We start from the raw sequence: 14,128 nt of genomic DNA, 5'->3' as shown, positions 1-14,128 counted from the left end.
AAAGCACAACACAGGCTCTGCTGGATGAAAAGCTAAACCACTCGAGATGTGGGCACATTTAGTTTAACCAAGGGATCCATTGCCTAGTGTTATTCTTCTCTATTTTCTTTTCTTTTTAAAATAAACTGATTTCATCAGCTCTGGGTGTGTAATATAGGGTGCACGTGTGTTGGTGTTATAAAGAAAGGTACTCTATTTAAAATAAAGATAAATTATGAACTTTACAGAAAACAAAACAAAAAAATCAGTTACACTAATGTATTTTTTTTCTTTACTAATAAGGATTAGGAATACTATAACAAATTGAGGTAACTACAATTTCTATTTCTAAAAATGATAGCTCTATTACCCAGCAGTGCCAATTAGTTAAAAACTGTAGTGGACTAAAGTTTGTTCGTCATTTGAAAATTTCATTCAGATCCAGTATTTTTATTTTCACATGAAATATGTTTGCAGGGCTGTTAGTGGTGAAAAAGTGAGCTGCTTTCGACATATTTCACATTGTATTGTGTGATGATTACATCAAAACTGCTCAGCTGGAAACTCACCAGGATCATGTGACCGGTTGAGATGTCCATATTTGAGTGGGCGGGCTCTTCGCTCCAGGAGGAAATGCTGCTCCGTGCCGAGGGGCTGACGGCTTGACCGCCATCGCTGAACTGAGAAGAGACGCTGTTGATCCTGGAGGAGATGGGCTCCGGACGCTCGGCTGGGGGCTTGACTGCCATGCGCTGCCGACACAGCTCCTACGGGAAGGAAGGCGCTACAGATTAGTCACTGCCGTCACGTAGGTGGGGCCTAGTAGTATTTTACTCATGCATGACTTACGACACTTGGCTGACAAATTTGTTTGAAATATCTTAACACTACTGATATAATTAGAACTAACAGCAGATAATGTTGCCTTGCTGTAGCATGCTACCTTCAAAGGGAAGTGAATAAATACACCTGACAGTTTGTAAACGGTAAAATAAAAACCCCACTAAAACATGGAGACAGACTGAGAGCTTGCTTTTGCTGCAGTTGCATCTGATGAGGTTGTTTCTCTTTGATGAACAGTAATGGTGGTAGCTGAGTTTAATGTTTTCGTATGCTGCTGTGTTGCAGTTGTGGTCACTATTATTATCAGAATCTTAGCAAGCTTTTGAACCGACCTTTATTTGACACATGTCAAATAAAGTTGTGGCTGGTTAACACTCATTGGTTTCTTCATAATTGCTGCCCAGGGACTAATTATTAGAGCAACAGCTAATAGTACAGTACACACCATGGTTGGTTTTTAAAATAACTGAACAGTAAAATCAACTAAGCAAGTGAAGAATTAATCACTCTGATCTTATTTCAAAGAGGTTTATTTATTATGTGACAGAGACAGCTACTGATTAATCTCTGGCTCCTGTCTCCCTCCCTTCACCCTCAACCGGCCAGGGCAGATGGCCCCGCCCCTCCCTGAGCCTGGTTCTGCTGGAGATTTCTTCCTGTTAAAGGTTTTTTTTTCCTTCTCACTGTTGCCATAGTGCTTGCTCATAGAGGCTTGTCTGATTGTTGGGGTTTCCCTGTATTATGTTAGGGTCTTTCCCATACAATATTAAGCATCTTGAGGTGACCATTGTTGTCATTTGGTGTTATAAAAATAACACTGGAATGAACTGAATTTAGCATGTTAACAAGTTAGCACTGGCTGGTACCCTTTTGTACCATGTCTGTCTTCCTCATTTCAGAGGAAAAATTAACCCTGGCGAAATAGTGTATCACTTCTTCTGTAAAGTGATTGATTGTGATGGAAAAAACAGACAGCTGAAGAATAACACAGTACATCCCAGAAAGGCTGAAGCTCTTGGCAAGCAACAACTGTAGCACAAAATGGATATGATGGAGAAATGGACTAACGTCAGCACTGCCTAAAACTAGAGTAGCTGCAAAACACCAGCTACCCCATATACATAGGTAATTCACATTTAAAAAGCAGTGTTTTAGGTCACATGGCCATCACTTGAAGTCAGTCATAAGTTCTCAGAATCAAAGTTGACAGTCCAAACTTTTGCCAGCGGAACAATGAAGCTTATTTAATGACTTGAGGGTTCTGTACATATGAGTGTAACATTCCTGAGCTCATTAAGAACCGTTAGTTTCATCGTGTTAATTAGCATTTCCTTCCAAAAAAATCCTGCCTTCTTTATAATGTGTATTTGTGAGTGTTCTTATTATTTCTCTTTTTGTCCTCTAAAATCTAAAAGGCTTAAAATCATAAAAATGAAAAAGGGCCACTGTGGGCATAATGAGTGAATGTGAGTAAAGAGTGGATTCAAGCAACAGAAAATGGGATTTGCTATTAAAATTGGGCTTAGTGTATTCTGACCTTCATAAACAACTTTCAGTGACAACTTGTGTAGTCATGCTCCTGTAAATCACAAGTTAGTAAAAAACCAAACAAAACACACGAAAAAACAGCAAACTCACAACAAAAAGAATAAAACTAAAAGACATTTTGAGCAAAACTGAAATCCTTCCGACTGGCTGTAAACACCTGGGCAGGAATGGTGAAAGAACCAGACACTTAACAACCAACTGCTGAATGCTGGCCAGCTTCCAGGATGTTGGTGGAAAAACAGCATGCATGCTCAGCAAGCTTCCCCTGAATACATAAAAAAAAAAACTTTATAAAAAGGTTTTGGCAAACTATGCCGCTCAGTTTCTTAGCAGCAAGTACAATATCTTCATACGCCTGAGCAAACTGTCATTTTCTGGATACGTGACCACAATGAAATATTGACACCACATCGAACTTTCAGTCTGCGTCTTCTCTATACAACTCCCAGCAGGACCTTTAGTGAGCTGTAAGGAATGACTGTGCCACTTGATACAAGAGGAAGGAAAAACACACAGTTTTTGATAATCCAGAACAAAGATGTGCAGAACTAAAACCCTCATGTTACAGTTAAAACTATCTGTGACCTTATCTGACATGTTTAAATGCTACTGATTATTTTGTGGCATATAATGTTTCGATCTAATTTCCTCAGTTTTGTTTTGAACATACATCAAAAAACTATCAACGCAGCACTTCATGTGTGGATGTAAAGAAACTCAAAGACAAAAGTTTAAGACTGTGAAGCTAAAGATTTAAAGATGTTGCTATACGGTAAAATAGCATTGTGGTATTCTGCGATAACCATCACGTGTAACACAATTGGCTGTTTTTTGAAATATCTTTAAAGGTGAACTTTTTCATTTTTTCAAATGGCATTTAAGTTAGCAATATTGAGAATGATGAAGGTGGTTGCCTTTTCTACTCTTTCAATAAATTTTATAAAATAAGATTATATTTTGATTTCTCAGAATGGGCAACATTTTTAAAAAAAATCGTAGTGTTTTTGGAGGGCATATTCCTTTAAAAAAGAGAAAGATACATGTGCTAATTTAGTGTTCAACCCTTTATTTGACTGGGTTTTTAGGCCAAGCAGAGGGGTATACTCGACATTAAAATAGCGTGCACTGTTTTAATGCGTTTACAGTGTTGGATGACTTGTTTTACTGAAAAATGATGAGAAACAGTCTTTAGAGTACATTTTCCTTGGTTTTAGCGTTGTGTCAGAAGTGTTTTCCAATCAGCAACATGCTTAAACTCTGCTGTGCTTTTTCTCATTTTCTGTAACATGTATCCTGTTTCAGAGATGGACTCTACCAAAGATTGAAATAAGGTCAACATGTGTGGAAGTACACCCTGTTATTAACACTTAGACCCCCGGAGAGCAGTCATTTTGGTTTTCTACCTTAGACCCCTGCGGAGTCATCATTTTGCGTTTCTACCTTTAAAAGCCGGAGAGCAGTCAGTCAAATGCTGGAGTCATTCATATGTATATTAGGTCGTTACCTAGGAATTCTAGGTAACGACCTAAGGTAACGACCTAAGGTAACGACAAGGTACCACATGTGTACCTGTAGCAGTGAACACATCGCACAGTGGCCTGATTTTTTTTGCATCTGTGTACTTGGATTTTAGGCCGCAAGCCACCCAAAACTTGCTCCATGCACCACTCAGCAGGCCATTTGTAAATATGTGTACAAATGGTTGGTTTTTTGTACTGTTTTTATCAATAAATCTCAGCAACAAAGGACATACACCCATGTGTGTTGATTTCTCCCTAAGATGGCAAACTGAAACACTCCAAGTTGGTGACTTTTGGAGATTTGTTTCCCTGGATGATTGAGAATGCATCAAGATGAAACACAAAAGGAAGCTCACCGCTTTTAGCAGCTCCCCCACCCCCTCAATCACTCAGTGAGTGATTGAGGGGGTGGGGGATTGGAGTGTTTCAGTGTTTCAGTTTGCCATCTTAGGGAGAAATCAACACATGTCCTTTGTATGTCCTTTGTTGCTGACATTTATTGATAAAAACAGTACAAAAAACCAACCATTTGTACACATATTTACAAATGGCCTGCTGAGTGGTGCATGGAGCATGTTCATTGGTTCATGGACCTCCCTGAACTAATGGCATTTATGGCAGCAACAAAAGCGGTGAGCTTCCTTTTGTGTTTCATCTTGATGCATTCTCAATCATCCAGGGAAACAAATCTCCAAAAGTCACCAACTTGGAGTGTTTCAGTTTGCCATCTTAGGGAGAAATCAACACACATGGGTGTATGTCCTTTGTTGCTGACATTTATTGATAAAAACAGTAAAAAAAACCAACCATTTGTACACATATTTACAAATAATGATAAAAAGTGAGTGAGTACATTTCAACATTTTCAGTAAATGCCATTAGTTCAGGGAGGTCCATGAACCAATGAACATGCTCCATGCACCACTCAGCAGGCCATTTGTAAATATGTGTACAAATGGTTGGTTTTTTGTACTGTTTTTATCAATAAATGTCAGCAACAAAGGACATACAAAGGACATGTGTTGATTTCTCCCTAAGATGGCAAACTGAAACACTGAAACACTCCAATCCCCCACCCCCTCAATCACTCACTGAGTGATTGAGGGGGTGGGGGAGCTGCTAAAAGCGGTGAGCTTCCTTTTGTGTTTCATCTTGATGCATTCTCAATCATCCAGGGAAACAAATCTCCAAAAGTCACCAACTTGGAGTGTTTCAGTTTGCCATCTTAGGGAGAAATCAACACACATGGGTGTATGTCCTTTGTTGCTGACATTTATTGATAAAAACAGTACAAAAAACCAACCATTTGTACACATATTTACAAATGGCCTGCTGAGTGGTGCATGGAGCAAGTTTTGGGTGGCTTGCGACCTAAAATCCAAGTACACAGATGCAAAAAAAATCAGGCCACTGTGCGATGTGTTCACTGCTACAGGTACACATGTGGTACCTTGTCGTTACCTTAGGTCGTTACCTAGAATTCCTAGGTAACGACCTAATATACATATGAATGACTCCAGCATTTGACTGACTGCTCTCCGGCTTTTAAAGGTAGAAACGCAAAATGATGACTCCGCGGTCAATTTAGCCAATTTAGCTTCCACTTCCACCATTTGACTGCTCTCGGGTTTTATAGGTAGAAAGGTAGAAGCCTGGGGATGCTAGTGTTAAAAGCTCACCCTTCAGAAAGCTCTTCTCTGATTTCTAAGGACATATCCTTAATAAAGTTATTTCAGGAACACAACTCTGTCTGGTCTGCCCACCTGCTCATTCTTTGGGATGGGCGGCCAATCAGAAGAAAATTGGCTAAAAAAGACAGTAATCTCTTGATTTAAATAGTGGGCTTCAGAGAAATAAGGATTGTATAAGATAGTCTCAGTATTGAGAAATTTAGACCCAGCCATGCAAAAAAGGCTGTGTAGCTCACCTGCCACAGGTGTAACATTTGCCTGGCTCATGAGATGGTTCAACACACAACAGGTTATATTCAAATAAATCTCTTTCAAATTGAATGCAGCTTGGAGACGGGCCTTGGGGGAATCTTTGTTTCTGTTTGCCCAATTGGCTGATTTGGTTGTGGGTGTATAATTGCTTTGTTTTTATTGTCTTCCTGTCTCATACCCAACCTCTTTGAATGCTGTAACTAGAATCTTTCCTTAAGTCAGACAACCTGTTAGTCTAACAATAGCTGAAGTTTTGCTGTCATTTTGAACCTGCCGAGGTTTATAGGTAGTACAGAAATAAGCCTTCTGCATTGGAAATTAAGCAGGCTTTCAAATAAACCCGGTTAATAAAATCTAAATAATAAATAAATAAAATCATCTAATAATTGAGTAAATTTGTAAAGGAACAGTTACCTGGCACATCCTTTGCTTTGTACTATTTTAAGCCATACATCACCTGCACGAGCCTACAAGGACAGTGACTACAACAGGAGACCTGGACCAAAACTCTGTGGGTATCTGTGTTTCTTAATGAGAGAGACGCAGATGATTAACTGACCCCGTGTTTGATTGACGGTGGAGGTAATGTGAGCAGGCCTTCATTAGTCCGTATCTGATCTGTCTGATGTTCTCGTAGGTCGGCACGCTGACAATGATCTATGGGCTCGGACACAGTCTCATAAATGTGTGCAGATTATTAAAGTGCTTCGATGCCTGGCTCGGGGATTCTGACGGTGCTGCGGGCGGTGGTGGGGAAACATAAACACGCTTGGATTTAAAAGAAGTGCGTACTAGAAGCTGTTAGAGGAAGCACTGACCTACAGTTAAGTAAAGTCTCAAGTGCTGCTTTTATTTTTAGACTTGCAGTGTCAGTGCTTTGCAGCAGCCTTGTTTTTAGCACGTTTTAGGTTTAGTATGTAAGTATTTAGCATCTAAGTTTGTTGTTTTTAAGTTGAAGGCAGCTTTTGGGTTAGGGTTTAAAACTATTTTGAGTGGTCCTGATGACATTTTATATATTAAATAATTAAATTGTCAATAAAAAAAGATCAACAGCCCTTTCACATGTCATTATTAAAACTAGTCACAATAAGGGCATCCCAGCGTCAGTTATCATTACTTATCATTACATAAGCATAACTGACGTTGGCATCCATTCCCATGTGGATTTTTACTTTCCAGTGTATGTAGAAATATTTCTCAGGGTTCCTGAGTCAATGGAGAACACTGAGAAGTAATTCTGGAGAGTTTTACAGTATTACTCTTATTTATTCAAATGTTTGATTTATGGATGGAGGCTAAGTGGATTTATCAGATTTAGCCGTGTGTCTCTGGTTACAGATCTGCAGTGCTGTTAGTTCAGGGTTGTAAATCATCTTATCTCGTAATAACACCACTTTAATCGATATTCTGTATCAAATGATTAATGTATTAAATAGTTAGCTGTGTGATAACTGCATTATTGTATGATGAGGTGTCCCATTACGACCTTGACTGACCCTGTTGGAGATGTGTTTGGCATGACTAACTTTCCTGATGTGTTCTGAGTAGTTGGAGGTATAGACCACACTAAAGGCTGCACATCCCTTTATGAATGATGCTCACTAGTGTTAAGGACAGGATATATTTTATTGTTTTAACATTTAAATGCGAAAAAGTAAAATGGCCTGTATTTGTATGGCACTTTACTAGTCCCTAAGGACCCCAAAGCGCTTTACACAACCAGTCACCCACACATTCACACACTGGTGATGGCAAGCTACATTGTAGCCACAGCCACCCTGGGGCAAGGCTGCCAAACACTGGCGCCACCGGGCCATCTGACCACCACCAGTAGGCAACGGGTGAAGTGTCTTGCCCAAGGACACAACGACTGTCCAAGCCGGGGCTCGAACCGGCAACCTTCCGATTAAGGCGAACTCCCAACTCTTGAGCCACGATCGCCCCGCGAAGTATTGAGAAAGACACACAGACTGTTGTCACAGCTCACACAGGCACCACACAAACTACCCAATGTCAAATCTTTAATAAAAGACCAAAATAGGCCCCATAAATATCCTTCTGGCTGCTAACTACACCAGTTTGCCCGATTTCCTGTTTTTGCTACATCCTCTGAGCTCCATTTTTTGTGTTCAATCCGCTCAATCACACCGAATTGTGGGCGTTTTGTCACACATGATCAACAGCATTCATACCAGAACAACTGCACACGGTGAACTTTGCAGCTGCAGCAAATTTTTTTATGATGTAATTAAAACTGCCTCAAAATGGCTTCCCTCCGAGAGCCAATTAGAGCTTAAAAAAAAATCAAATCAAATAAAATAATGTGAAGGAAGAATATAACTCGGGACAGGTTTAGAGTGTGAACAGTGCAGATTTACAGTGCCAACACCTCCCCCATCCCGGAGCAGTGTCCATACAAACACGAGTATCTTTTTCTTTCTTTCTTTCTTTCTTTCTTTCTTTCTGTCTTTTCTTTTTTCTTTTTCTATTGATTTTAACTATACACACTTCATCACTTTAATGACTTTGGTTTATCATCAGCATGCCAGTCTGATGCGTGTTTTCCAGCTTTGACTAAACTGACAGAAACACCAAACAACACATGCTAATGCCTTTGGCACTAATATCACTCAAAGCCTACTAAAGAGTGGTTGGCGTTCCCTCTCTTTCTTCTTTGATTCAAAATCGTGACCACTCACGAGTGAACAGCCTTCCACCTTCAACTTTTTGCTTGTTTACGAGCATGTACGCTAAGTGCACTGAATGCAAAGCAGCCATGCTGTACGGTCGTGCATTACTTGGGACTCTGTAACAGTTGGGTTCCACTGAGTCTTTTACTAAAGACATTACATCTTGTTTCTGCTCAGTGGCACTGAATCCATGCAGTCTATTAGATGCTTTTAAGCGAAACCCCTATTGTTAGTGTATTCAAGGTCATCCAAAAGCCCAGTGCTGTGCCAAACAGCAGATATTGTAATGCAGCAAATGAAAAAATTATCTTTCCAGGAAATCCATACTGGCTTTTGCTGCCTTCTCGATTAATTTATAATGAAAGTATAACTCATGAATGAAATGCTTTTTGGCAAATCTAAGGTTTGGAGTCATCTAGATCAACTACTGCATTAGATCTGACAATAAATAAGGGTGGATATACAGTATATGTTCAGCATGATGGAGTACCAATCTCTAAAGAGCTTTAAGTCTTTTTAAATTGATTTTAAGACACAATCCATTCGATCAAAAGAAAGGTCTGTCTGGGAGGGAAGGAATCATTATTAAAATTGATGTCAGCATTTAAAAGCAATCTGAAAAAGTTTTTTTTTTAAATCTTTTTTAATTATTAGAATGTTAGCATAGCATAGTTGCTATATGAAACTAAGAAACTCGCAGGTAAAAAGACACAGATTCACAAGAAGTCAAAAATAGAGTGCATACTAAATTTGCTCCTGACACAGGCCTTTTTTATCCAAGCCACTAAATAAGAAAGAAGAAAATCAAAGAGCATGATGTGGAAAAGATGCACATGTGCCACATCAACTCTTCCCATATGAATAAAGGTTAAAGAAAAACCCCAACAACCCCCTCTCATGGGCGTCATGCCAGGGAATCCACTTGGTGCCACATGACCATCTCGAATCATACATCAGCCCCGGGGCAGCACAGGGCGTGTAAGTGCTGGGAGGCACGTGCCACCCGAAGCACCCCCTTTTCAGAAAAGCTTGCTAATAGGGACGAAGGTTGGCTTTTGGGGTGTGCCAGCAGAGCCTGTCAGGCTCACAGGGGTACCTCTGTTTACATGCCCCTCTGACCAAATCAAATTCAGGGGCCTTCACCCAAGTGCCCTTCCTCTGTGCTTAAGCAAACTAGCAAATAAAAGGGGCAACCTAACCGAATCTGTGTTAAGGAAAAGGGATTTAAGGAGTAAAGTAAATTATAATTAAAATATACATAGAACGGATACTTTAAAAAAAAGCTTCAGAAACAGAGCAAAGAAGAAAAGAACAGAAGGGATACAGAGAAAACAGAGGTGTAGGACAGAACGAGAGTTATTGTTTGCTTGTTTAATCTAAACTGAGATGAACTGGAAGTGCATTTTGCACATATTCATTAGCGATGTTAAGATCTTATGATGTTAATGAAAGTCCTTGAAATTGAATTGAGAAAGAGAGAGATTGTGAAAGTGGAGTAAGGCAGGCTGAGGGACGCCAAAAAAGAAAAGCTAAAAAAACCCTCATCAGTAACAAGTCTATATTTTTTTCTTTCTTAAAAAACATGCAAATATGTTCATTAGTTATCAAAGCATTTCTCGTGTTTCAAGAAAATTCCTGGTGTGGGTGATGATATCTTTAAAAATGATAATGCTTCAAGATGATATCTCTTGATTTGTGAAAAAAACATCCATGCAAAAAGTTGAGCCTCGCCGCAATCTAGTGCAATGATCTCACGCTGCGGAGCGGATAGTTTCCTCTCTGCTTTGAGGGGGGAAAAAAGACTTTTAGTAGCAGATAAAAGTTCGAATCAGATGTAAAGATAAACTGACAACGACGTTGCAGACTCCCATGTTGGCAACAGAGTAATCCAGGGACTGACTGACTGACAAGCATCATCCACCATCTCCCCGCCCAGTGCTCTGACACGCTGCACACAGTCCTCTGTCGACGCTTGTCAATCAACATCTCCTTTGTTGGTGTCGGCCAATCCCACGTTGCCGTTACACCGTAACTGCTTGACTGACGCGCTGGGAGCCGGGGAGCTGAGAGCCAAAGGTGGAGGGGATTCAGAGGGAGGTGGTGGTGTGGTGACGTGATTGGAAGGCGGTGTGTGTGTGCGTGTGTAAGGATGTGAAGCGAGGCCTCAAACAAACGCGCCCAGGGCAAGAGTCATTAATATGCAGCGGTTGGTTAGAGTGTGCATGCATACACACAGCACGCATGTGTTTGTGCATATTTGTGTCTATTTGACAGCCAGCATGAAGGAGCTGCAGTAGTAAGGCCGTCAGGCAGCCTGCCGCTTCCTGTCTGCTTTAATTGCATGTAGCCCTGGAGACTGTGCGCGCACACACACACACACACACACACACACAGACAGACTCCAGCCCAGGGAAGCCCTCTACACAGCAGCGCTGACAAAGAGACGAGGTTTACACGGCTAAGATGGGAGCTGAACACTGAGGTCTTTCACTGAGGATGACGGCGGCTCACTGTCGAGACTCGATAAAGACGACAGAGGAAAGAGAATCAACTAGAAGAGCTTTGGGAGTGCGAGCAAAGCAAGACTGAAACCTCCCAAGAATGAGCAACAAAGGTTTTTGTAAGCGCTTAATCAGATAAATAAAGCGGAAACACAGCCTTACGTGTGAATTTTAATTAGCATTTTTCAATTAGAAGCTTAAAGTGACTCTCGGAGTTAAGTAACCGAGAAGATAAGTTTTTCACTCTGAGGAAAAACAAATATTTTATGTAGACTGAGATCAACCTATCACTGGCCAGGGCACTCGTGCAAAACAGATTTTTAATTTTAATGAAATTTTTAGCGGCATGAATGTTGAATCGTCTTTTAGAAACCTCTCTCGCTAACCAGTAAGGGATGCTTCTCTCTTACTGGTAAGCAATATCTCTATTTGCAAAAAGCAACATTGTGAATCTGTAAGTCAGCAGTGATGAGGTAAACCTTTGACGCGGTCCCACAGTCTATTTCAGGAGGTAAAAATCCCTGAAGAGGAGCATAAAATGTAAGCACTTAGGGGCCAAGCTGGGCTCATTATAAAATCAATGCTCACAGGACTACTCTCATTTAAAAACATGGTGGGGAAAAGGTCAGAGAGAGCGAGAAAGAGAGACGGAAAAATCTCAATCTAATTCTTTGCTCAAAAAGCCACTTAATATTGGATTCTGTAAATTAAATTTCACACTTGGCTATTCCGGCCAAAGGATAATTACCGCAAGCAGAGGAGGGAATGGAAATAACTCGAGGTGGAAAACCTGTTGGATTGGTGATATTACTTCATGTCTCAGACAACAAATTATAGCAGGAGACAATCAGCGATCACCACACACCATTAACGTAGTTAAAACATGTCGACACGAGAGTGAAGGCGACGCTGAAAGAAGAGAATCACAGAGTCTGTCTCCTTTAAATCACAAAATCAGCCCCGGAGACTAAAGCAGGGATTTTCAAGCCATTTTAAAAAAATTGCAATTTTTAATTACATAGGGAAAAATAATAGTGCATTTTGGCGTGTTTTTTAAATAATCTAAAAAAGATGAGTCCTAAAAAAATATATAATTTGTGACCAAATCTTACTGTGGATTATTTATGTCGTGTGAGATTTACTGTAAACAGTACAGGTATTACAAAAACTGTAAAAACAAAACAGTGCACCTCAATAATAAACACGTATCGCGTTGTTCTGTTTTGCTTTAATAGGAAAAAGCAACGGCTGCCATCAGTTGCAAGATGACGATTACAAGAAGCAAAAATATGGTTGTAATAAAAGGCTCTCTCATTATGAAGGTCTACAAAACTTCCACTTCTTAATGTTATGCACACACAGGAGAACTCCTGTTTATGCATCTTTCACGTGTTATAAACACAACACATTTTTCTAATATAAATATATATGTATAATGTGAATGTGTGCACAGATGGCACAGTAACAACTCCTACCTGGTAGGTGGCGGTAGCATCGCTGCTTGTATCTGTTCCCAAATTGGTGAGCTTTTCTTTGATCTTGTGGTGGGAACGGTGCCGGAGGCAGTAGACCACGGTGGAGGCCAGCAGGACTCCAACGATACACAGGATTGACACGACGGTGAGAATGAGGAACTTGGTTGACTCTGTCTGGCTGTACTTGGTGGGGATCTGGTTGATCTGGCTTCCCTGTGGGCCACAAAAGAACAGATGAATTGGTTAATAAATTGCGTCTATTACTATTTTTATCTGCGGTGAGTGGTTCTCTTTGCAGCTCAATGGGTAGAGCGTGGTGCTGCCAATGTCAAGATAAGGGTTTTGATTCATCCACCCTGCTAAAAATGACTGCGGTCGTGATGGAAGCAGGTGCTTTTGGGAAGAAAAAAAACCCGCAGGGGTGCGAAGCTGTGTACCTAAGAGTGTGCATGCTTTCAGGTGATTTTACTGATCAGTCAGACAAGAGGAACTAATCTGCAAAATCATCTGGCAGAGTGTTTGATTGGAACAACCCTGCAGGCTCTCAGAGCTTCGTGGCACATGGTCTGATACTCCTGGATTAAAGCAGCCACCAAAGAGGCCAAAACCCCCCCAAAACAAGTCACACTGGAATCCTTCGATTGACAAGATAATATAAGCGCGAATTATTTTTGCTACTAATCAGGGTTCCAAAATAATGCTTGTCTTTGCATGGGTAGATGAAAGTGTAAATCACACGGTTCTTTTCTTTCCTTTTTTGGAAACGCATAAACATGCATATCACTGCGCTCGATGAAAAGTATAATCACAAGCGTTTGTTCCACCATCTGTGCCCAGGAGTGCATAGAATGCATAAACTCCTGTTTAGTAAAGCATTCTGGATGTCTCTAGACAGCTCAACACCCCGCTTGCTATATTGGAGGAATTTTCTACCACCATGCTCAGAGGCAACAGCCGTTCTGCTGTCTTGAGCAAGTGCCTCGCCAATTCCGACCTCAGCTGCAATTTAATCCAGCGTGAGAGAACCAGATCCTTCAGCAAACAACTAGAGATTAAAGATTTCTTTTCAACCAGTCAGCTGCTTAAGATAACACAATGGACACATACTGTATGATAAAAGTCTCTGTCTGAACTGCTTCACGAATGTGCAATCATTTGAGAGCGGAGAAGTAAGTCTTATTGAGCTGTTCATTATGAGCTGCAGCTCCGACTGCTGCTTGCTGTTCATTTTCAGACACCAGCGAGCTCCAGATAATGGGCCTGTTGCATTTTACCTGACTACTACTAGTTAACAATAGGCAACATAATTCCCCGTTATTACGCACAGCATAATGATCTTGCCAACAAAGAGCGAGGCAAGAACCAAAAGAGTAGAGCTACAAATTGCATAGCCAATGACAGGCCTGTAATTCCTCTTGACAAAGAATTATCAAAAGAAATCAATCGCAAAAACAGCTTTTCTTGACTTGTTCCTTATTTGGAACCATTTTTTTCCCCATATCTTTGTCGCACAAAAGAGATTACCACTCATTTACGGGTACAAAAAATTCAAACGCTTGATGGTCCCAAGCACATAACTATGCTTATCGCTGCACTCATCATTAGTTTGTCCTAGCTGTAATTTTATGT

General features: G+C 40.6%; 1 protein-coding gene across 1 annotated transcript in view; it reads right to left on the bottom strand.

Moving 5' to 3' along the window:
* The window catches only part of LOC101482762 (receptor-type tyrosine-protein phosphatase N2), a 232,001-nt gene that overhangs the window by 44,320 nt on the left and 173,553 nt on the right, over window positions 1–14,128 (bottom strand). The window contains exons 13-14 of the mRNA XM_014410209.3: window positions 12,500–12,712; window positions 549–746 (exon numbers count right to left, since the gene is read on the bottom strand). Coding sequence (XP_014265695.2) covers window positions 549–746; window positions 12,500–12,712 — 411 coding nt within the window. The remainder of the gene's footprint in view (window positions 1–548; window positions 747–12,499; window positions 12,713–14,128) is intronic.

Source organism: Maylandia zebra, linkage group LG18 (genome assembly GCF_041146795.1).
Source record: "Maylandia zebra isolate NMK-2024a linkage group LG18, Mzebra_GT3a, whole genome shotgun sequence".
Lineage (NCBI taxonomy): Eukaryota > Metazoa > Chordata > Actinopteri > Cichliformes > Cichlidae > Maylandia > Maylandia zebra.
This window is presented reverse-complemented; position numbering and strand designations above follow the sequence as displayed.